This window comes from Blennius ocellaris (assembly GCF_963422515.1).
Source record: "Blennius ocellaris genome assembly, chromosome: 5".
Classification (NCBI taxonomy): Eukaryota; Metazoa; Chordata; class Actinopteri; order Blenniiformes; family Blenniidae; genus Blennius; species Blennius ocellaris.
Genome location: NC_137654.1, coordinates 4468812 through 4493703, shown reverse-complemented (window position 1 = coordinate 4493703; position 24892 = coordinate 4468812). Strand labels below are relative to the sequence as shown.

Below are 24892 nucleotides of genomic sequence, written 5' to 3'. Positions count from 1 at the left end.
CGAGTAGGAGTCAGTAGACGATTAGAGGACGAGCTACCAGCTTCATCTGCTCAGCCGGGGCGAATAACAAGTGTTTTTCTCTTGAAAACTCCTTTTGGATCCACGCAGAGCTAAAAGCATCTGCATTTCAATAAATGTTACAGGAGAAAGTATTGTTTCCTTTCCTGCTGCCCTTTGATTCTCAGGCTCATGGTCAAATTCTCATCAATATGATGAACATGTCACTTCTGGAAAATAAACGGGTTTATCAGAGCTCCTGTCTTGGTATATTGGTTGAGTTTCTGCCCTCAGAGCTGGAAACTAAACTCAGAGTTCATTGTGTGACCCCACCTCCTACTTGACGGCCGACATGTTTCCCTCCAGATTGCCCTTAAAAACACCGTCAGACTCTGTTCCTGACATCTGACCAGCCAAATCATGACCCTGAAGGAGACGGATTAAGACATTTAAAACAGGATAGAACTTGATAGCTGCTTTAATTATTAATTTATTCGTCTCTTTCAAGTCTTTTGGTTCTTAGTTACTAGCTAGAACGATACGAACAACATCCAGCGTATGTTTTTAGAGTAGAATCGTCTTCATACTCGTGGTGGAATTCAAAGCAAACTGATCAAAACTGAGCAACATCTCATTAATTAAAGCTGAAAATCTTCTCACGTCACACGTTTGGATGAAACTCTTTGTTTGTAGATACTCACGTCCTAGTTTGACGCTCGGTCAGCGGGTTGTGCTCAGTCTGTGATTTGTGCTGTATATTTCTGCTAAACCTGATGCTCTTTGCTCTCGTGGTGTAGTTTTTAACTGTCGCTCTGGTAGCGTGTATTCCAGTTCCACTTTACTAGAGTCCGTCAGCCACCGCAAGTAAATCTGCTTTGTTTGTTCTGCAGTTCAACTCTGCCCAGCAGTTCTAGACGTGGAGCGCGACGTGTTAGCAGTCGCTCCAGATGTACGTTGTCAGGATTTCTGGGTCGTAACCAGAAAGAGGATCAGTTGTTCATTTCACCGTCAATGTGTGTTTTATGAGAAAACGCAGCTGGTCGTCTGCTCACTGACCCTGTGGAGACTTTCAGTCGTGGAGGGAAATCATGGATGGATTATTAAACAGACTTCACCTGGGCCATATATATGAAAATATAAACAACTACAAACATAGATACAAGGGACTATAGGGACTTTGAACAAATTCAAAAAGATTCAATAAGAACATGGAGAAACATAAACAACCACCAAAACAATATCTAGATATGTGAAAATGCAACCAGTCACAATAACGTTACACATCGTGACAAAGAAATGTAAACAACTATAAAATACACAGTAAAATCACAGAGAGACATTAAAAACGACTAAAATACTGAACAAAGCCACTCCAGAGGAAGATAAACAGAGATTATGGTCACATAGAGACATGAACTACGGTAATACAAACAATATTTAAAAGGCCAGGAAGTTGAAGTTTGATCATCTGTCCATGGAATAAGTCTCGAGTCTAAAATCTGTTTGAAATAACAAAGAACTTTGACAACCAGCGAAACAATGCTAACGCTAACTGACAAGCTGGCGGAATCTTTCGTTGACGTTCGGTTGACGTCTTTTGCACTATTGTTCACTTTATGAATTCTAAGCAATTACTTGAAGGGGAGATTGTCTGACTGTTGTGCTGCTCTATTAGACTGATCTTTTGTTTTGTTGTTTTTTAAAGAAGATAACGCTTCAGGTAGATCGTTAGTAATATAAAGTCCATGTTTTTCTTTGTGTGAATAACGTAATGTGTCTCAACCTTCGACCACGACATCAATCCATCAGCAGCCCGTTCAAACGTCAACATGTTGGTGGAGAGATGTTGACGCGACATTGGTCAGTTCAGTGACAATCATCGCCAGTCTCGTCTGTTTTTATCACTTTTTCATCCATAACAACAAAGAAGGCCTTTAACAGTGGTTCCCAACTTTCTTCCCTGAGTGAAGTGGACCCCCACATGACCCCCAGCGCCCCCGACGTACCCCCAGACCGCAGGTTGGGAACCACTGCCTTAGACACACAGGATTGTCTGGTTCCTCATGATTTGTTCTCCAGCTGTGCTTCTGATTCTGACTGTGGAAACGTTTTCTGTATTAGTAGCTGATTCTCTGAAAAGAAGCCATAAAGTTCAATTGCATGGGACTGGATAGGCACTGTGTGGGACACCGTGTGGGACACTGGATAGGCACCGTGTGGGACACCAGATAGCCACCGTGTGGGACACCGGATAGGCACCGTGTGGGACGCCGGATAGGCACCGTGTGAGACACAGCGTAGACACCGTGTTGAGACCGTGTGGGACGCCGTATGACAATGACAAAGGCAGCTGCCACATTTACGCTTCAAGCAACTTACTGGGACTGAAGGTCAAAGGTCAGGTGAACGATTCCCGCTCCAAATACTGCTGAGTCAAAGCACCAACAACAACATGATGATCATCATCGCTTACTTAGAAAAACAACGATTCCACACGAGGAAGCAGAGGTGAAGGGGGAAAGAACAATAATCTCTTTGATCAGGAAGAAACCTGCAGAACCAGAACCGGGCTCAGAGGGGGAGACGTTCTGTCGTTCCAGTCGGAGTGAGAGGATAGAAAAGAATAGAACAGCGATGGACACATTGTGGGGAGGGATTCAAACCGTGGTTGTTGTAGGGGGGTAGGGATTCTGTTGGGGGTTACAAACCACCATGCTGCCCAGAATTAGCTAAGCTGCATTGCTAACAATGCTAACATGTTGAATGACGCTGGAATGAATCAGTGATTTATCATGTTTGCATGTTGTCTCAAGACCCTAACCACATGAGTGGCGACTCAGCAGTTTCTAGAGAGCTTGTGTCTCGTTCCCCTCCCGACCAAACATTCTGTCCAGTAGCGTCGTCACGTTGCTCTGCGCATAGCGAGCTGCATCATTAGTGTGGTTGTAGCCATGAGAAGCTAACTTCAGTCGAAGGTAACTCGTCGTCTCTGCAGCTCTTAAATGTGAAGAAATTCTCAACTCCTGTTTCACGCGTGTGGCTGTCCTTCTGTCCCATAATGCACTGGGACGTCTGGCTGAGGCGTGTCGGTGGATTATATACTGAGTATATCGTTAGACCTGTACGATGCTGAGGATTTCTTGTGGAAACAGACCGAGCTGGAGAGTTTCAGGCTTCGTCTCTTTTGTTCTGGACACTTTGATCGCGTGTCGCCGCTTTTCTCCTCGTCCGACTGTGTGTGTGTCCTCTAGTAACAATACTTAGTGTGTCCAGACGTCCAGTCCGTTGAGGACACTCGTGGATGTCTGCAGATATCGTCATGTAGATGAACTATTTTAACTGCAGTAGTAACGTGTACAGTCAGATACCACAGTCTGCCACCACACTGTAAAAAGACAAACCCAAAGCCGCCATATTAAAGAGCATGGAGGAAACTCAACGTCTGCGTTTGGATTTCTTCTGGATTCCTTGTGTCATCGGCTGCTATTGGGACACTCATGGGTTTTATACTGGTTGCTTTAAGTTCATTTTCATTACACTTGCAATTAGTCCATTTTTTTAAAATATGTTTGATTGAACTAATTGTAGTTTTTCCCTGATAACTTATTTTAATTGAGATTTGATTTCCTTCTCAAGAATGAAAGGGGAAATGCTGGGTTAAAGGTTATGACCTCCAAATACAAAGAAAACCCTGTGACAGCTCTCAAACATTTACTCTAATAGTAAATTATTTTGTCTTGCTTCTTTGTTTGGACCTCGGGGTGAAATTTGACACCAACTAGTTTGTAAAACGCATAAACATAAAATTATCAGACAAATGTCCAACTTCAGAAGAACTCATGGAAACTACTTTTACATTTATCTTTTTTTTTAATCTATGCACATTTACCTCATTTAGGATTAATTATACCTTATGATACCTTTTGATCTCCGCTCTGATGATTAAATCCACAGAAAACCAGAGGGCTCAATAGAATATATCAGATTGAACTCCAAGCACTGCTCATTTCCCTTTAAGTTTTAATTTTAGAATCAGTTAAAACCTATTTTTACTTCACGAGTTCAAATTATTGTGTTAATCATAAACTGAAATCAAAGAGAAAGTTTAACTTAGTGAAACATTTTGCGCTAACGCGCACACACACACACACACACACACACACAGTATGAACAGAAAGACTTTTATTGGTTTTACAATATTATCTTGGTTACATTCGTATATAAACTTTTCTAGTATTTTTTTGTACAGACTGACAGCGATGTTTTATCAGATTGCATACCTAGAAAATTAAAGGAATACATGCATCCGAAGTTGAACAGCATTAAAAGGAGAATTTTTTTTTAGAACAAGTAGAAATAGAGAAGTGTGAGCGTTGCTCATCATTGGGGTGGGGGACACAGCAGGGGGTACTGAGGACCAGCACGACGGCGCCCTCCGCTTCAGAGCCCAGAAGGTTCTTTTAATGATTCTCTGAGTCACACCAAGAACCACAAACACAACAATGTGACCAGTGATGCAGCAGATTCTGCAAAATGACAATTCAACTCAAAGTGCCTCAAAATACCCAACGGTGGAAATACTTGTAAACTCAGCAGTGGACAAACCAAGGCAACAGTGTTTGGAGGTTTTTTTGATTTGAAATGTCTGGTAAGTCCTCACATTTTAATTCCTCTCAACAACATCGACATTAAATATAGTAATAAAATAGTTATTTTATTAAAAGGAGTTCTAATGTAAAGTGGGTTTATTCCTGGTGGGATAAGGCAGTCCCCTGACCCCCCACAGAGGGGCCCCGCCCTACAATCAGATTTAAAAAATGGTTGTTTTTAAATGGGCTCATTTCAGCAAATCTGATTCATCACTGATCCTCATAATTATATAAAAAGAAAAGTCAAACTGGACCAATGAAATGTTCACAGGAAAGACAACTTTTACGGGGTAATGGAAAGTGCACTTAGTGGGTCCGCCTGGCACAGACCCCTCCCCCCACCATATGGAGCTCTACCATACAGTGCAGTACTCTGCTGTACTGTACCATACATTCCAGTACTGTAGAATTCAGTAGAGTACTGTACATTATAATACAGTAGAGCGCCTCCTACTGGCTGGTTGCTGAGCTGTCTGTGTGCTCCTCCTGCAGCCCCCCCCCCCCCCCCCCCTCGGTCTGGAATGTGCTGCTGTGTTCTCGTCGCCCCCTACAGGAGAAGCTGCTCCTTGTCTTCGTTCTTGATCCACCCTGTTGGCTCTGGGGGGCCGAACTCTCACACCGATATCAATGACCAACGCGTTTTCACACATGAGATAAGAAACAATGTGGGTTAGGAAAAAACTGATAGTTCTACAATGACTGTACACTGGGATGTTCTGCCCCGCTGTTAGCTGTGGTGGCTCGCCCCCCCACGGGGGCCGGGAGCGCCACTGTGAATGTTCGGACTCGACAGCATCTTGAAAAGGGAGAACCATGGTTGACTCTTCGTCTCCACAGAGGAGGAAGCTCTGGACTCTGATCATTTGCATGGCTTTGAAACAAACAGACAAAAAAACTCGGGTTGTGCCGCGACAGAAGACACAAAATAATGTCAGACTACGAGGTTAAACATACAAAAAGTACAAACTGAGAAAAGAAGCACGCGGAGAAAAGATGCATAAAAAAAGAAAGGCAGCTTGAGATTATGATGATGACGATTGCGAAGGAGGGATGAAGACACAAAGAAAAAGGGGGTGGGGGGGGTCTGTACGGTTGCCATGGTGACGGTTCACAATCCTCACACCTCGGGGACGGAGTGATCCATGGATGACCGCAGGAGGCCGCTGGACATCCTGAAGACAACACATCAGCTGGAGTCAGCGCGCAGAAACACTACAAACATTACCAACAAGACTCATTCTAGAAACATTACCAATGTTATAAACGCTACACGTACGTAAAGATTACAAACTCGGGATGTCTGATCAAACCGATCTGATTGATGAGGTTTGAGTGTCTGCAGATACTTTCTAGATCAGATATTTACAGAGCTATTGATGTATTGTAAATATATGTATGGAATATTATAGAAGTAACTAATGAGTACTACTGATGAGTCAGTATTACTGTAAAACTCTAAATTCCTCTCACAGTTCCACTGTGTGTCTTATAAAGCGGAGAACGTATTCATTTAGAATCTCTGATCCAGTTAAACTGATAGAAACTTCACCTGTATTGTGACAAGAAATTAAAAACCCTCTTAAGAGTTTGACTAAAATATAAACTATAATAATATACACCATAAACAGTTCCACATCAGAGAGTCGTAAACTGGTTGTTTTGAAAAGAGACGTCCTTAAAGCAGTGCAGACAGAATCCACACGGTGGCGCTGTGACAGCAGCTGCCAGCTGAGTGTGTGAGCAGTGGCGCCATGCTGGACACACATTTCCTCCCTTCATATTCTTCTGTGACTGTTTCTTTGCTCGATCTTAAAAGGCTGAGGAACGCTGCTCACGGCAGGTTGGAGCTCCTCCGACCAGCAGGTTGTGAACCAGGCGCAGGGGTGAGGTGATCGGCTGGGTTTACCAATAACCGATCAATCAAAATGGGTAATGACAGGAACACATCTGATCGGGACGTCCCTGTTCCAAACATTACACATACTAGAAATATTCATTCATGTTGCTGTTCTGACGCGGCTGCTTGTAGATTTCATTTTGTATCACATCGCTTTAGTAGGTGTGTGTGTGTGTGTGTGTGTGCCCCACCTCTTGATCATGTGTTCGTAGATGAACTTGGGCATGATGGTGATGGTCATGGCGGCAGGCGAGGTGCTCAGGATGTCTTTGATCTGAGAGTCCTGCCGGTTCAAACACATGGACATGTCAAACGTTCCTCCGCTCTGCTGGGACCAGACTAAACTCTCCCTCTCAGGTGTTTGTGTGTGTTTTCATGACCGTCTCAGTCAAAAGTTGAGGAGAACACAAGTCACAAGGTAAGAAAAAGTCAAACATGTAGGGAAACATGTGAAAGTGTGATTCTGCTGACCAGCACGTTACGGAGCTTGGCCTTCACAGGCAGTCTGAAGTTGTCAGTGTCTCTGAGGCTGAAGAGGTTCACAGTCACAATAGTGAGGTACAAACACGTTGGCGATGGCGACAGAAGCTTCCTGCTGCTGGAGAACGTCACACACTAATCACTAAACCCATGGTGAACGCCGGTTCTGACCTTCAGTCCGATCACGTTCTGCCCGTTGATTTCACAGATGTAGTGTTCGGTCAGCAGCCCGTTGCGAGCGGCCGAGCCGTCCTTCACCAGCGAGGTGATTCTTCCCGACTTGTAGATGAAGCCCACGTGGCCCGAGCTGTCTTTGTGCATGGTGACGGTGCGCTGGAACGGTCTGCAAACACAAACACCGCAGAAAACTGTCAAATCCACCGTCACTGTCACACGTTTCTCAAACTCGCTCCCGTGAACGACGAGGTGCTGCTGACGTGTGAGCACATCCTGTCTCCACAAAGTCAACTTGTACTGCACACATATTTCTACATGTCATGACCTTCATGACAGTTTGAAGGAACCTGAAATGAAAACTTCCGTTTTTAAGCTGTTTTCAAAAAGAGGCCATGGAAATGTGAAACTTCTGAGAGTTAAAAACAAAAGCATGTTGTTTCCAGTCGCTGGTTGTAGAGTCTACTGAAGGGTTTGACATGGAAATGTAGCAGCATCACTGTCACCAAACATTCAAAACTAACACGGGCGTCCACTGGAGAGCTGCTGCAGTGAGCCAGACAGCCAGCAGAGGGCGCCACAGGGACTGGACTGAGAGCAAAACACTTCCAATAGGCAAAGTTTCACCTTCCAGCCTTCATGTTTGGAAATGGAAGATTTCATCACTCTGGTGTTGAGAAAGACCTACTTAAGATTCAGCCTTAAAAAATACAAAAAAACTACGTTTCATCGTGATATATTTATAAACCTTCACAGACCGGCTGCCTCATTACAAACACTGACTTTATAAACACTGGTGATGGAAAAAACTTTTTATTAGACAAGCGACGTCTTATATCCTTGTTAACACCTCATAACAGAGGATTGTAAAGACTGAATGAAGGTAGAAACCTTCTAATAAATCCTACTTTACAATACTTTTTTGCCGTACTGGAATGTACGCCGTGAGGCGAAAACGGCAAAGACGATCCTCTGGGGGAAAAAAACGGATGTGTAGTTTCTTCGGGGGGCTCCAGGAGCCTCTCACCTGTCCCGGACCACCAGCTCAATGCGAGTCTCGGCCGCGGCCTTCAGAGCCTTGTGGGCCTTGTCCACGCTCCACCCGGCACAGTTCTGCCCGTTGATCTGAAGGACCTGGTCCCCGAAGCGCAGCCCGGCCAGGGCGGCGGGGGAGTTGGCCTGGACCAGCTGGATAAACACTCCCTGAGGCAGAACAGACGGAGGAAACAGATCAAACATTCAGCAGGGACAAACTAGGAGGAAGCCAGGAGCTGCCGGAGGAGGAGGAGCAGAGAGAGCACTCAGACAGTCGCAGTGTTTTTCATAAAGGCTTCTGATTAGAGACATTGTGTGGTGAGCGACTCTGCTGCAGAGGAACTGCAGGGATCAGGCAGCGGAGGGTTGCAGCCGTACATCAGACACACAAACCTTCTCAGGATCTCGCTCGTTTAAAAAGCTGCACAATGAAAATGTTGAAAAATACTCTCAGTGTTACAGAGTGACGGCTGAAAACATCCTGATCGGTATCCTCATCTCTGCATCTCCTTTCTGCATTTAGACTTTTAAACAGTTTTTAAACAGGCCTGAAACAAGAAAAATGAAGCGCGCGGAGTGAAAAAGTGACCTGATCAGATGAAGATGCACCTGATGCATCAAACACAATTGAGTTGAGGAGCCTCATACAGCCCAGGGTCATGTAATCTAATTACTCAGAGGATTCATGGCCCTGCAAGAGTGAATGTCCAGACACACTGAAGGCCAGCAGGTGACTGTCAAGTACATGTATTAGTGTTGATGACCACACGCTGGTGGAGCAGGAGTTTCAGTCAGACCCTTTTCTAAACCCGGTGGTGTCAGGTCGGTGTCGGGTCGGTGTCGGGTCGGTGTCGGGTGAACAATTCACGCGAGTGTCTGCCGACTCACGTTGTCGATGGAGCGGAGCCGCAGCCCCACCTTCCCGTCCTGGTCCTTACAGAGGATGATCTCGCGCAGCCCTGGACGGATCTCCGCCCTCCTGATGCCGATGTCCGTGCCCGTCACCGGCCGCACCATCCCACCCAGACCGGAGCTGGGGGGCAGCGCCACCTGCTGCGGGTCAGAGGGGAAGAAAAAAAGGTGGGATTGAAGAGGATGATTACATTAGAACCCAGCTGGAGATGAACAGGAACGACACATGAAAGAGGTGTGTGGGAGAACGGGATTTAATCTCTTCCTCCGCGTGGGAACGAGACAAGGCTTTCCTTCCAAAGTCCTGATCGTTTTAATAAGCTCTGCAATTAACCATGAAGGAATGGAAGCGTTGGAAAACGAGCGGAGCGGTGCGGGGGAAAACGCAGACGAACGCCAGCCGAGTGCTGCAGAATCCTCCGGTGACACACACACACACACGCACACGCACACGCACACGCACACGCACACACGCCAGTGGAGGAGTGAAGAGCTCACAGCCTCCACACACACACACACACACACACACACACACACACACACACACACACACACACACACACACACACACACACACACCACACACACACACACACACACACACACGCACGCCAGTGGAGGAGTGAAGAGCTCACAGCCTCCCACACACACACACACACACACACACACACACACACACACACACACACACACACACACACACACACACACACACACACACACACACACACACACACACACACACACACACACACACACACACACACACACACACACACACACACACACACACACGCCAGTGGAGGAGTGAAGAGCTCACAGCCTCCCACACACACACACACACACACACACACACACACACACACACACACACACACACACACACACACACACACACACACACACACACACACACACACACACACACACACACACACACACACACACACACACACACACACACACACACACACACACACACACACACACACACACACACACACACACACACACACTGCTCCCGGCCCGCGCTGAGTCACTGCTCAATGTGGAGCTCGAGGAACAGAAGACTCCACTTATTATTTATTCATGTTTACACAAACATGCCCTCCACTTTCTGGAGAGTCGTCTTCCTGGGAGCGAAACGTTTGAGAAGAGGTGCCGCTCACATTGTCGGCCACAGGCACCAGCGACAGGTTCCTCTGGACTTCGTCGCTGTTGAGCGCCAGACCCATGTAGTCGCCCAGCTCCTCCAGGTTGGGGTACAAGCCTGGGAGAGAGAGAGAGAGAGAGGGAGAGAGAGGGGGGGGGGGGTGAGGGTGAGAACAGATGGAAGAGGAGCAGAGGACAGGAGGCTGCTGGGAGTTTACCTTGACCCAACAACAAATGCCTACATGGAGGCACATGTCATGAAGCGAGGAGTGGTTTTGGACTTCTCTCCTGCTTGATTGAATTTAAGCTACGCCCCGCCCCCCGCAGGCAAACAAACTCATGGCATTCAACTACCAACTGCCCGGACCCTGACATTCTCCGCTCCGTAGAGAAGCATCACAGCTGGCGACACTGCAGTTGTTTTCTGGGATATTTAAGAAATGAACATGAGCTTCTTCCTCTGTCCACACCGCCGTCTCTTCTGTCTCTTCCGTCTCTCCGTCTCTTCCGTCTCTTCGTCCGGCCGCCAGGTTTCCAACCACAGCTTCATTCCATCCACAACTCATAAGTGGCCTTCATTGATCGTTCCAGACCCTTCTATTTTATTCATGCCGTGTATTAGAGCTGCATTAACTTCTGACCATGAGCAGTTTGTGGTAAACAGTCGTTCCATCAGGTCTTTGTTTTGGGGGCGTGGCCACTGCAGCCTCCGTAAGGATTCTAAAGTGTGGTCAAGAAACTCTGCGAGTGGGCTTCCCCCGGGACTGATGTCGTCACAGAGAACCCTCTCTGGGCTGGTCTTGACACCACTCTCCCCAGGTGTTGCTGCAGGCCTCGCCACATCAAGTTCCATGTGTCTGCCATCATTCTTGAAGTGGCAAAATCCTTTATTTTTGTATCTGTCATTTATTCTTGTATTGGTTGTTAGATACGCAGTTTAAACTGAAAAGTACCACGCGGGATCGTTTGGTTCCACAATGGTTTCCTTGTTGGAAGGTGTCTGGATAGATATGGTGATTATAAGTGTTCTGTCATCAACAAGGGTCCGACTGTGAACTGGGCCGGGGCAATAAACTGTAAAATTTACCGAAATTGATGACATCGTCTTGCCCATGTCGGTATATTCGGTGCTTAAAACAAAAGAAATTAATGTTGGTTTTGAAAATGAATGTTGGTTTTGAGTGTGTGCAGGTCGCCTGTCCCTTTAAGACGCTGTACTGCGTGAGAGACGTGACTCCACCCATCCAGTGGGTAACTAAAATGGAGAGAGGAGGCGATGGAGGAGGTTCAGAAGTTGTAGCGGCTGCTGGGTGGCTGAAGTGAACGGCTTTAGAAGCCCTCGAAGCAAATCGTCAGAATTAGGTTAGATATGTCTTTGTTCATATCACTGTGGAGAAATCCCCTGTTTTCAGGTGTATAATCTGTATAATCTGCTCTCAGTCCTTTTCATTTTTAATAATCTGTCCTCATCAGCTCTTCAATACATCTTAACAACTGAAAGTACTTCATTTGTATTTTCTTCATTTATTTTCAGACAGTGTAGTTTTACAGTCCTGTAAAGTGACAATAAATGGGTTCGGGGAGTCGTACTATCAATATAACTGCTACATCTGGTGGACAAACATTGCTTGTGTGCAGTGGAGTCGTTATCGTCCATTTATCGTTATCGAGGTGAACCGATCAATATATCCCGATATTGATTTGAGGCCGTATCGTCCAGCCCTACTGTGAACTTAAATGTAAAAACAACAGTTTGGTCAAAATCATCAGGGGTGTTTCTAAAAATATGAGCTCACATCAAATACACGAGATCAGTCATTGATTCGTTCATTACTTTGACTTGTGCATGAATTCCTGCAGAGAAAATGTCAATCAGCTGTAAAAAACAATCAAACTGTTGGGAATCAACCCAACGTACATGCTAGCGTGGTCATGGTGTGTAAACACGGCTTACAGCATTATTACAGGGACGGAATGCTGACGACCTTCCCAACCAAGCAAATGACTGCCGATCTTTTCCTGGGTGGCGCGTTTCCCCTCTCGGTGACGGTGGCTGTGTGAGCTGCTCAGTGTTTCCTACCGTCAGCAGCCAGACGTGAGGCAGGAAGTTCCCAGCTGGAGAGCGAGGTACGTCACCACGCTGGACAGTGGAACGGAACGGGGCAATTATGTATGGTATGAAAATGTATGGTCCCGACCAGGGGGGGGGGGGGGGGGGGAACTGGACTCCTCTGCTCAAACGCGGTAAAGTCCTCCAACGACCACAATGCACTGCTGTTTGTGTGTTCAAAGGCTGCGGCAGGAGAGAAACAAGGAAATACTGTGTGCAGCTGAAACCAGCCAGGATTTACAAGGTCAGCACCAGAAGTACCTCCAGATATAGTTGAAAATACAATGAAACAGACGCTGCGATGGTGAAAACTCCTCCGTGGAGTTTCAGTGTCTCAGCAGTGACTGTGCAGCACAGGTCAACTTGTTGACCTTCAAGTGTATTAAAGCTACAGGTCCACCTGCAGTCAGAAATAAATACCAACTACATGTATATTCGCAGTATGAGGAACTTTCTCGGTTGCTTTGAGAAACATTGGAGTATAAACATAAAGTATTTGGGGTCAAGTGAGTCTACTTTCCTCATTTCTCTTAATGAGATTAAAGTTTGTTGCATCCTGCAGGAGAACGTGTTTCAACATGCAAGAACAAGAGGACATGTTTTTAAAGCAACGTGGTTTGAATAAGACACTTGAACTTCAAACACACTTCAGCCAAACACACCAACTCTCCACCAACCAGCGAGCGGCTCCGCCCACAAGCTGCTGCTCAAACACCAGTCCACTGGTACGATTGTTGTGTAAAATCATGACTTACACAAGTCACGTTTCTTCCACTTCTTCCGTTTTTAGTCATTTCTATTTGATGTCGCCTCTCCCACACATGGCCGCTCAGCATCTTCCCACATAGGGAAGAAGAAATATGCAATACAAGAGTCTTCCTGGCCTGAGAGCGAGCACTCTTCTTTTATTCTGTTCATTACCATTCCATTGGTCCTGGACTGGCTGAAGTCCATGTTGGACTCCAGAATCTGGGATTTGAATTCAAACTCTGGAGAAATGGTAGCAGGTGATCGTGGTTCTTGATTTACAGGTCAAATGTCTCTCAATCCCGTTTCTAGACGAAGGAAAGTCAAGTGCTTTTTAATGGTTTGAAGTTGTGACTACAAGATGTGAATGAATATCCTCAGTGTGGCTGAATTATAAAAGGAAGCCTTCAAACAGAAGAATGGAGGTTTGTTGTTGGAGACTTTAGTTTGAAGTTGAACGTGTCCATGGAGATGAAATTAATTTGTGTTGGTGGAGGTCAGTCCTGGAATATCACAGTTTTGCTATGTGACTTCCATGAATTTATTTTGGTGGTTCAGACTGTTTCCTTTGCTCCGTGGAGGTCAAATGAGTGCGATGTATTTTAGACTGAAAGCATACCGAACCTGGAACAGCTGATTCAGACCCAATGACTTCCATACTGTGAAAACTGCACGGCTGGATTTTTGCAGATGAATTATGTCTTTGGATACATTCTAAACGTGAAAAGAAACACAAATCGGATTATTGAGTTTCATCTTTGCCATTTGACATGGCTGCAGTGAGAACAGACCGCCTCCTTTGCATTTCCAAAGGTTAGTTGAGGAGATCAAATCTAAAACTTTCATTCAGTTTGTTCTGAACTGACACTCGTGAACCACGGTAGCAGGAAACCAGAATGTCATTTCTGTCAGCGAAGAACAAGACACTGAAGCTTCGGTTCACACAGGATCACAACAACTGGACAACAGAAGATTGAAGAATCCTTGTCTGGACTAACGAGTCGGTTTCTGCTGCCAGACTGTTGAAAATTGTCAAACGTTCACTGCATTTTGTCTGTTTGCAGTCTGAGAAAACAGCACTTTTTGGAACATTTTCAAAAAGCAGAGGCACTACTGCACATGCACACTATGAATGGAAGAAAAAGTTTGGTCTGCATGTGCATGTGGACGACAACAACAATGGAGCGTTTTTGGTTTTTTTATTAAATCAAAAGCCTGTTTAGAGGAGCGCGACTATTTAAAAGGTATTGCTCTCGGCACGCACTTGAACCGGCAACGAAAGCGACGTTTCCAGTCCACCGTCGTCATGGAGACGAGGCCTAAAACCTCAGCAGTCAGCCGATTTAGGAAGTGGAATGGCAAATTCACGTCTCTGATCCGCTGAATGAAGCCCCCGTGTCAGCAATGTGAATCTGATTTACCGATGTACAAACGTTTTGATATTCACATTGTGTGGCAACAAGCCTCACCTTAAAAGAGTTTTATACCTAAGGCTCTTGTTTAACTTTGTCACTGACCAATAAGTTGTGGTTCAAGTTCAGTGTCAATCAGCCTGAGCTCGTCTCTCCATCTTCCTCATCCTCCTCCTCCTCTTCCACCATCGCTCCCCGTCCAAGCCGGTCACCATGGCGACTCAGAGCTCGCGGAGCCGAGGTGAAAACAAAAGCACGAATGCCCACAGGACTTTGCATCCAAGCACAGAGGCGAGAACGCAAATGAGTGGGAGAGTCGGACAAGAGGAGGGAGTGAGTGAAGACGAGCAGAAACACTCAATCATCTCATGTCTTAATGTCCCTCTTCCCTTCTTTTGGCTTGTTTTACTTTCTCTGTGTTGTCAAACAAATACTGTAGACAAGAAGAGAGAGAGAGGAGGAGCCACACAGGGCGAGAGAGTGGAAACAGGAATTATAGAAGGTCTAAAGAGGCCCCATTGGTTCCAAAGAGCCCCGCTTCCTCCCACCCAGACTCACATGTGAACCGTGACGTCTCGGACCCCCCCACATGGTGACCCCAGCAAACCCCCAGCAGAGCGGACGAAGAGACCGAGGAGGGAAGGTGGTGGTAGCTGCAGAATCTGAGCTGCTTCCTGAACACGGGGGGACTCACTTAATGCTGGCACGTCGCCGGCGGCGGCGGCGGCGGCGGAGTACTGTGGCTGGTAGGTCCCCTCGGTGACGGCCGGCATGGTGGCGGTGCTCTGGATGTATTGGGCCTGAGCCTGCAAAGCAATCAGACGCAGCGGTCAGCCGGAAGCTTTTGTTTCCAGTGTGAAGACGAGACGAAGACTCGGCGGCTGCTGAATGAAGCTTCTCCTGCCGGGAGCCTGATGAAGTCGTGGCAGGATTCATAGGACGCAGCGATTTACACAAAAAAACCTAGTAAAAGCCAGGATTTAACAAAGAACGGTGGCTATAGAAGCACCCGGAGGCCTTCGTTCAGGGTCAGTCTACCCTGGAGCTTCACAGGACATGAGGGAAACACATCAAGAGATCAAAGACAACAATAAGTACGGACACAAGTGGAATGTGGCTCAGCCTTCAGGAGTGGGTCAAACTAATTCCAAACTCTGTCTATGATCAATTCTTGCTCCATTAAAGTGTTTCACATGATTTATAGCAAACATTTTATAAACTAGAAACAGCATTTCAAAATTCATATAATCGAGGAAAAGCGATTATGTGGTGTATTTCCGGTGCAGCCTCCAGTCAAACAGGAAGTGATGACACATTTAACCCGAACGCGAAGGCACGAGCTACTTAGCACTAAATTCCTACTTTTAAATTTCCCGAAAAAGTTAGGAATATACGGTTTCTTGCGTGTGTTCACCATTTATATACCTGCCGTAAACTAACATATTGATGATGATGATAACAGCTTGTTACACCAGTGATGTAGGTTACGCCTCATTTTAAAGCCAGGGAACAGTAACAGTGGCTACTAGCATTAAAGCAGTGTAGGGTTAACTCATCTCAGTCCATAACGTAAAATAACTGCTCGTATATCCGACGGGAGAAACGGTTTGTAAAAAGTACAGTAAACGATAAACCCTTCATAAAGTAGCTAATGCATTGCAATGAAGTAGAAAACGTGGTTCTCAGCTTGTGGAGGTTTGAGAGAAATGTGGTTCTCACAGGACGGCTAAAGTATCAACATATAATGTAAAGTAACATGATGCATTACTGTGGTTTATATTAGTATCTAAAGTTGTTTATTTCTTGTTTTCAAAAGATTGAGTGCAGTACAACACTTTATTTTTTACAACTACATTACAAGATATTTAACAGGAGTCTTTTTGTAAACATGTTGAATAAATGCTGTTGGAAGACATGATCATGTAAATAATCATGATTTCAATATTGCCCGAAATAATCGTGATTATTATTTATTCCATAATCGAGCAGCCCGACCTCACATTATTCTGGATTGTCTGAAGCTGAAGGATTAAGATGCTAGTGAAGTCATGATCTGAGCTGCAGACGCCCCCTCCTCCACCTCACCCTGCTCCACCTCACCCCCTCCTCCACCTCCTAACCCTCCTCCACCTCCTAACCCTCCTCCACCTCATCCTCCTCCACCTCCTAACCCTCCTCCACCTCCTAACCCTCCTCCACCTCACCCTGCTCCACCTCACCCCCTCCTCCACCTCCTAACCCTCCTCCACCTCCTAACCCTCCTCCACCTCATCCTCCTCCAACTAACCCTCCTCCTCCACCTCACCCCCTCCTCCACCTCCTAACCCTTCTCCTCCTCCACCTCACCCTGCTTCACCTCATCCTCCTCCAACTAACCCTCCTCCACCTCCTAACCCTCCTCCTCACCCCCCTCCTCTACCTCACCCTCCTCCTCCACCTCACCCTGCTCCACCTAACCCCCCTCCTCCACCTCACCCTCCGCCTCCACCTCACCCTGCTCCACCTCACCCTCCTCCTCCTCACCTCACCTTCCTCCTCCCTGCCCCACCCCCCCTCCAACTCACCCTCCTCCTCCACCTCCTCCACCTCACCTCATCGAGTGTGCCCTCAGAAAAATGGTTGACTGAAGCATAAACACAACAGAAGCTCTTGTGATCAGGAACTAATCAAAGATAGTTGAGTAACGATGGAGGACAGTGAGTGACAGAAGCTCCAACGGGCGACGATTTAACCCTGAAATACTGGAACTTCAATGTGTGACAGCAGCAGAGACTCATGGGAACCATCAGTGCATGATGAAATAAATGTCTCGGGAAATAAGAAGACGGTTAACTTTAAAAGCAGTTGCCTTATTCAAAACTCGGTTAACTTTAATCAGGTGCTATCTTGACATTAAATTAATGTACCTACGGGCCACCGCTAACTTTTTAACAGTGTGGTTAACTCTCACCACGGCTAACTAGTTAACAGTGGTTAACTCTCACCACGGCTAACTAGTTAACAGTGGTTAACTCTTACCACGGCGTTCACTGCGTTCAAGGTGGTTAACTCTCACCACGGCTAACTAGTTAACAGTGGTTAACTCTTACCACGGCTAACTAGTTAACAGTGGTTAACTCTCACCACGGCTAACTAGTTAACAGTGGTTAACTCTTACCACGGCGTTCACTGCGTTCAAGGTGGTTAACTCTCACCACGGCTAACTAGTTAACAGTGGTTAACTCTCACCACGGCTAACTTTTTAACAGTGTGGTTAACTCTCACCATGGCTAACTAGTTAACAGTGGTTAACTCTCACCACGGCTAACTTTTTAACAGTGTGGTTAACTCTCACCATGGCTAACTAGTTAACAGTGGTTAACTCTCACCACGGCTAACTAGTTAACAGTGGTTAACTCTTACCACGACGTTCACTGCGTTCAAGGTGGTTAACTCTCACCACGGCTAACTAGTTAACAGTGGTTAACTCTCACCACGGCTAACTTTTTAACAGTGTGGTTAACTCTCACCATGGCTAACTAGTTAACAGTGGTTAACTCTCACCACGGCTAACTTTTTAACAGTGTGGTTAACTCTCACCATGGCTAACTAGTTAACAGTGGTTAACTCTCACCACGGCATTCAACAAAGGAAGGAAAGGGTGAATTGTGGACTGAAGTGTGATATAAGTCAATACTGTAATGAAGAGCTACTCCTCATCTTGATCCAAAAAGAAAGAACCTAATTCTCATCGTCAATCATGAATCCCCTCTTTACCACCAATAAATGAGTTTGGGGCTTATTTTTAAACGTTGCACAGTGAATCTGTGCTCCTTTCACTTTATTTCTGGATGTGCCTCAATCAAATACTTCGGCGTGGAGGAATGGAGGCAGTGGAGGGCCGGCTGGTTGTCCACCCTGGGCAAACCCCAAAAACTAAAGTTCTCTTTCACATGAAGCGTCATTAAAAAGCACATTTTAATGCTAAAGAAATCCAAGCTTTCATTTACATGTCGTTTGTTTTGTAGTCACTGATGTACCAAAAGCATTGCTTCATTATAGAGAAGCCTCATGCAGACCTCAGCCTGCGGTCATATGACACGATAGAGATCTGGAAGTGAAGTTAGTTACAATATTATACTGGAAAACGGATTTATTTATAGCACTGTATTAATCCCCAGAGGGCAAAATTCCTTTCCGTATTGACCCGTCGGTAGCAGCCACACAGAGCAGCGCTCAGGGGGAGCTGGGGGGGCATGTAACCCATGCTACCGGGAGGGCTTATAGTAAGTCGGCTAAAGCTAAGTGCCCATAAAATAACCTATAAAAGTGGGAAAAGAGTCCATTACTTGCCACACTTGCTTGGGTGTTTAATTGCTGCTGAAGTTTTGTATTATATTGTTTTATAAAATACTGTGTGGGTTGCCTACCTCGAAAGATAATGGCTAATGCTAGCGGCGTGGCTTTTGTCAGTGACTTCTGTTAATTTTATTTTACTTCAGTTCACTCTGTCTGTGGACTTGGCTGTGAGACCGGCGATGAACGTGTTTATCTGCGTTTTTCATCAGTGGTCATTAAAGATCGTCAATTCAAGCCTGACATCAATAAACACAACGCATGAGAGAGTACAAAAGAAAACCGCTATGCACACACAGGGAGAACGTGCAAACTCCACACAGAAAGGCCCGGGGTCATATTTGAACCTGCAACCTTTTTGCTGCGAGGCGAGAGCACTAAACAATGTGCCACCGTGTCACCAAACTGCTCTACATTAAATATCCTATGCAGCCGACTGTGTGCGACTGCAGGTGAACTGCAGCACAGCAGCCACCAGCTCCACCAGCAATACAATATTATTTGAGGTAATCAATTCGTGGCCATAAGTAAAATATCTCGTGGCCAAATATTAAATGACCACGTTCCCCGGCGTTATTAGCTTCTCTATGGCCAGTCCGTGGGGAGCCGTCATAACAAGTGGATAACGAGGTGAAAGCAGTTGAAACAAGGTTCTAAACCTAAAGAGGAGAGACGGGACTGTTGTGGATCCGTGCAGCTCTGAGTACATTTTAAAGCTTCTAGACTTCCCTGCAATATTTAATTATTTCATCAGCCGTAAGCCTCCGTTGTTGTTTACATACGTCACTGGTTGATTTGTTAACTGGTTTAACTCTCAGGAACTGAGGCGGAGCTTCACCAGGAGCTCCTCCTCTCAGGAACAGGAGGCGGAGCTTCACCAGGAGCTCCTCCTCTCAGGAACAGGAGGCGGAGCTTCACCAGGAGCTCCTCCTCTCAGGAACAGGAGGCGGAGCTTCACCAGGAGCTCCTCCTCTCAGGAACAGGAGGCGGAGCTTCACCAGGAGCTCCTCCTCTCAGGAACAGGAGGCGGAGCTTCACCAGGAGCTCCTCCTCTCAGGAACAGGAGGCGGAGCTTCACCAGGAGCTGGACGCTGCTGTTCACAATGAGAACGTTCAACCTGAGTCACAAGAGAACCACTTGAGGGCCACCGGCCGCTTCCCTGTTCGTCGCTGGACGTCTCCGAGTCGTACCGTAACCTCCCGCTCTGCCCCTACTGTGGTGAACAGTGGCTAATGTCTATCATAACTACTTCGTGATCCAAAATGACAGGACGAAGACGCCATCGTAAGTCACCACAGTCCACTTTATATGTCGTCTTCTCCGGCAAAATGAAGGAAGGATGAGGCAACATGATGCCAGTTTTCATGTGTTCCCACTTTAATATCTTGGTAGTCGCGTTGTTGATGTTTTATCGGCATTATAGAGACAAGATAAAAAACACTGTGCTGCCGTCCACCACAAATGTCATTTTCAGTAAGACAAAATGTGAAAGAATGGAGAATTGAAAGTGGGCGGAGCTTTGGGCGGAGCAGCATCAGGGACACGAACCAGTGGCGTCAACCTCACTGTTAACTTTGACGGCGGCGTTAGCCAACGGCATGACTAACCATGTTTTGAACAACATATTTAAAATTCGATTAGCTAACAGCAGATTAAATTCTTAACCGGCTTTTAGGGTTTAACCGGCGGGTAAAATAAGTGAGTTGTGAACAAGCGGGCCCTGGGAGAGTCGCCTCCTACAAGCAGCTTCACATTTCTCCTACGGCTACAAGAGCAGGTTAAAATCCAAAACTTCTTAAGCGGAGTTTGTATTTTCTCCCCGTGTGGACACTTTAGCGTCCTACCACTCTCCTGAACACACCTTGGTTGTGTTTGGATGAATCGATGGATTTACCAATTTCCTAATGACTTCCCTATGATGGGAACAGTCACACTTTCTGTTGTGGAACCAGCTGCAGCTAAACATGGCGGTTCTGAAACCATCCTCTCCACCAGCAGACGTGTGGGTCTTACCTTCATCACCTTGTCGACCTTCAGGTCCTCCAGGGACGGATACAGCGACATGCTGCAGACAAAAAAACCTCCAGTAAGTGTCATTACATCATCACACTTGATGGTTATTCTTCACAGCTCTTAAATCTTCAACATTGATGGATGCTCCAAGTTTCAGCACTGTCAAATAAAGTATAGCAGCCACGTGGGCCGAAGAGCAAACAGAAACAGGACAGGAAGTGAGAAGAGACTAAAACACACGAGGAACAAACAGCGGTGAGGTTTGGACACGATCCCGAGGCCAAACAATAAAAAACACACAGTCACAGACAGGCTGAAGTCAAAAGGAGGAAATAGCAGATAATCACATGACAGGTTGTTCAAACGGTGCCACAGGACAGGCCGAGACCTGCGACAGCGTGACGGAGTCCCTGACCGAACATCATCACAGCGACTGCTCCGTCGCCTGCCTCCTCGCTAACAAACCTGATTAACATTTTAAGGTCCGAGTGAGGATTTCACTTCATCAAATGACTTCTGCCGTCTCTCTGACCAGTCGTAGAAAACCTACAAATACTCAGATTACCATGAAGGCAAAGAAGAAAGTCGAGGATCCACAACTTGTCGCTTGTGAAATCCTGAAAAGATTCAGATTATCAGTTAATGGACTCGTTTCTTCTCCCCCTCATTTTCTTTTTAATAAATTTAATGAAAACTCTGAGCTGTTCTCTCTTTTTATGCCACATTATTTCCATGTATTGGGAAAGAAAAGACATCAGAAGTGACTAATTACCTCGGATCAATTAAAGACCCTCGGGATCCCCTTGGAATCCAGACTGTTTAAATATTTAGAAAAAACAAATTGATCTTTGCTTTGGTCAAACGTGTACTTTGGCCTTTTGAGCTATTGGACTTTCACCACACTGAGTACAGTGTGTCATGATCACAAGACAAAGACATAACTTCCTGTATGACAAACAGAACAAACGGAAGCCGGATGACAGTGGATTTTTTGTTTGTTTGTTAAATACATTACCTACAAACATATATTCAAAATATTTCCCAAAGCATCACATATCATTATCAACTAAAACCATCCCAGTGAGTGAAAAACAGCCCTGTGCAGAAGGAAAGTGTCTGTTAAAATGTACAATATGTCAGAGTGGAGTCCACACACACAGACTTTACACACACACACACACACACACACACACACACACACACAGAGGCAGGATGTGCGGTCTCGCTCACATTTTGACACCAGTTACTAAAAACTGCAGCGAGTTCCTAAAAGGAGCTGGTGGGCCGGCCCACTCTGGGAGCTACTCAGACGACGACTCCATCCTATTCTTCTCAGCCCTCAAACACAAGCACGTCATTGTGTTGGCAAACACAGAGGGCCACTTTTAATACCCGCCGCTGTTTACTTTGCAGCCATGTTTGTTTGTATTGTATTCCTCCCTCTCGTTAGAGGGAAAAAAACAAACCATCTCTGACACGACGCTGCCTCGTCGGTTCTGCCGTTCGACACGGACGGCTGTTAGAAATGGAAATCACGTAGCAGACAAGAAGAATGCTGTCAAAGCCGTACTCAGCTGTGTGTGGGAAAACCGGGAGTTATAAACCAGTTACATCATGAAGCAAGTTAAGATGTGGGAGGGAAAAGAAGTTTATTTACTGCTGAGTGACTTGTATTTTCCACCAAGCAAAGTTTTGCTTGACTTCAAATATCAACACGGGATTGAAGGTTTTAATCAAGTCGATAAAAAACAAATTTCACAAAAAGCTTGTTGTCAATAGAGATTCAACAAGCAGCTGTTAACAACAGCATTTCCTGCCTGTGGTTCACAGTTTCACTAACGTATCTTTTAACATGAAACTACAGGAAGTCTGACTTTTATGGAAACGTTACCACGGGAGGCAAATCTGAGAGATTTAATCTGGATCACATGGACAACAGAATCCAGCCATAAAGACAGAGAAATAAAGAGGAAGAAAATAATTATTTAATGTAACGTGCCTAGAATAGACAAAGAGAAATGCCAGGACAGATAAAGCACTTTCAAACTGCATCTAAAGACTTGCATAAACTAATATTGCTTCATTAACATTACACAAATATTGAAATTGTTATTATTATTGAAAATGGTATTGAACTACCTGATCTGGACAATGTAAAGTATAACATCTCCACATTCCTAATGATACACATCAACAATATAATCAGCTGTCATTGTCAGTGTAATGCAGTAATTATATACCAAACATGTGGATACATTATTCCAAATTAAAGCAGAATTGCGATTTTTCAGGCAAAAGCAGGGGTTTTCTGTGTGGTATGAAAACTGTAAAATGTTCAACCCTGACGCTACATGGAAACTCTGTTATCCAGCTTGGAGTGGAAGAGACCTGTCATTGCAGAGCAGAAAGCCCTTTTGACTTTGAGATTAATTTAAGATATTTGGCCCATTCCTGTAAACCACTGAACCTAATAAAGCCCCGGGACGAGTGTGTTCCAGGGGGAAACTGACTTCCAGGCCCGTCACAGAGCAAAGAGCTGTGGAGGGAGGAGAAGAGAGGGGGAAGAGGGAGGAGAAGAGAGGGGAAAGAGGGAGGAGAAGAGAGGGGAAAGAGGGAGGAGAAGAGAGGGGGAAGAGGGAGGAGAAGAGAGGGGGAAGAGGGAGCGTGTCAGCCCGAAGGAGGCCTGAACGAATCGCTTCGATTCGGGATAGAAGTTCTATAAGCACCCGGAAGAGGAGGAGGAGGAAGAGGAGGAAGAGGAGGAAGAGGAGGAAGAGGAGGAAGAGGAGGAGGAGGGCGCACAACAAACGGTAGGAGAAAGCCCAAGTGACCCGCACCCTCCCAGGACTGTACCTGTTCTATAGAACCGAACACAAAGAGCCCAGTCATCACACATCCAACACCGCTATTCAGGCCGGAACACCGGAGCGGCACCTGGGCCGGTTGGCTCGATTACGTCACAGCCCACGGAGCCTTATTGTTTTGATATGAAGAGCGAAGCCTCTGACTGGGGCGTTTCTGCCGCGCCGCGGTCACAAGAGCGTGAGAAGCGTTCAGCCGCCGTCAGCCTGCGGTCGTTAAACGTTAAGCAGCGGCTCGAAACCACACGCACGTCGCCGCCAGACCGCAATAGAGCGGCGATACACGGCGGCGCTGGACGTCTGGACTCCGGACAGGAAGAAACGACCGTCTTTGTTCCGACGTTAAGCGGCGGGGCAGCGCGGCTAGCGCCCGTTAGCTCGCGGAAGGTAAAGCGGGACATGGAGAGTGACCGCGAGGCGCGGCGGCCTCACCTTGACTGGCGGTGCGGGCTGGAAGTCTCGAAGGGTGCAGGGCAGGCGGCGGACTGTTCCGGGATGTCGTTCTTTCCTCGTTCGGTCCTCGCGGTGCTTCTCTGCCCAGGATCCGACCTGAAGGGGACTTCTCCAAAGTGACGTCACTGCTTCCCGCAAGCACCAGACGCGTCAATCACCGGAGACGTCACGAGGAACGCCCACCGCGGCGGTCACGTGACTTATGAGTCAACGTTCAACCAACAGACACATAAACATACAGAACTAGGCATATAGAACCGCACATATATAGACACGCAGAACTATCTGTGTAGACACAGACTATAGAAGTAACACAGACATGTACAGTACAAGCAGAAACATAGACATTCCCAGAATGGGGGCCCATCGCCGTCTTTTGGGACCAAGGTTTGAGGGCTGATTTGAGTAAATTTGAGGGTACTGAAGAAAACATGCTGGGATAAACCTCGTGAAAACGTGGGCTTACTTGGCCAGAAGAGAAAATTTAAAACGTGTCAATGATAGACACTGACTGAAGGATAACGTGTATGTGTTTCAATGGAGATAAATCAGACGACCATTATTTCATTTCATTTACATTTGTGAAATCATTGCCACATTCAATGTATAAGAGAGGATATTATTATTTAAATTTGACTGTCGTATATTAAGACAGTTTGGACAG

General features: G+C 46.1%; 1 protein-coding gene across 2 annotated transcripts; it reads right to left on the bottom strand.

Annotated features, from left to right (window-relative positions):
• Positions 1–4161: 4161 nt before the first annotated feature.
• On the bottom strand, positions 4162–24358 carry sdcbp2 (syndecan binding protein (syntenin) 2). Of its 2 annotated transcripts, none has more exons than XM_080497462.1 (9): positions 24208–24358; positions 20915–20966; positions 15260–15371; positions 10314–10414; positions 9121–9285; positions 8225–8400; positions 7195–7366; positions 6735–6826; positions 4162–5818 (listed from the first exon to the last, which is right to left on the bottom strand). In XM_080497462.1, exons 2-9 carry the CDS (start codon positions 20963–20965, stop codon positions 5764–5766), a joined length of 924 nt encoding a protein of 307 aa, XP_080353588.1. In that variant the 5' UTR covers position 20966; positions 24208–24358; the 3' UTR covers positions 4162–5763. The 2 variants fall into 2 exon arrangements, with proteins under 2 accessions (XP_080353588.1, XP_080353589.1); XM_080497463.1 differs by having other exon boundaries at positions 9121–9282.
• Positions 24359–24892: the final 534 nt, after the last annotated feature.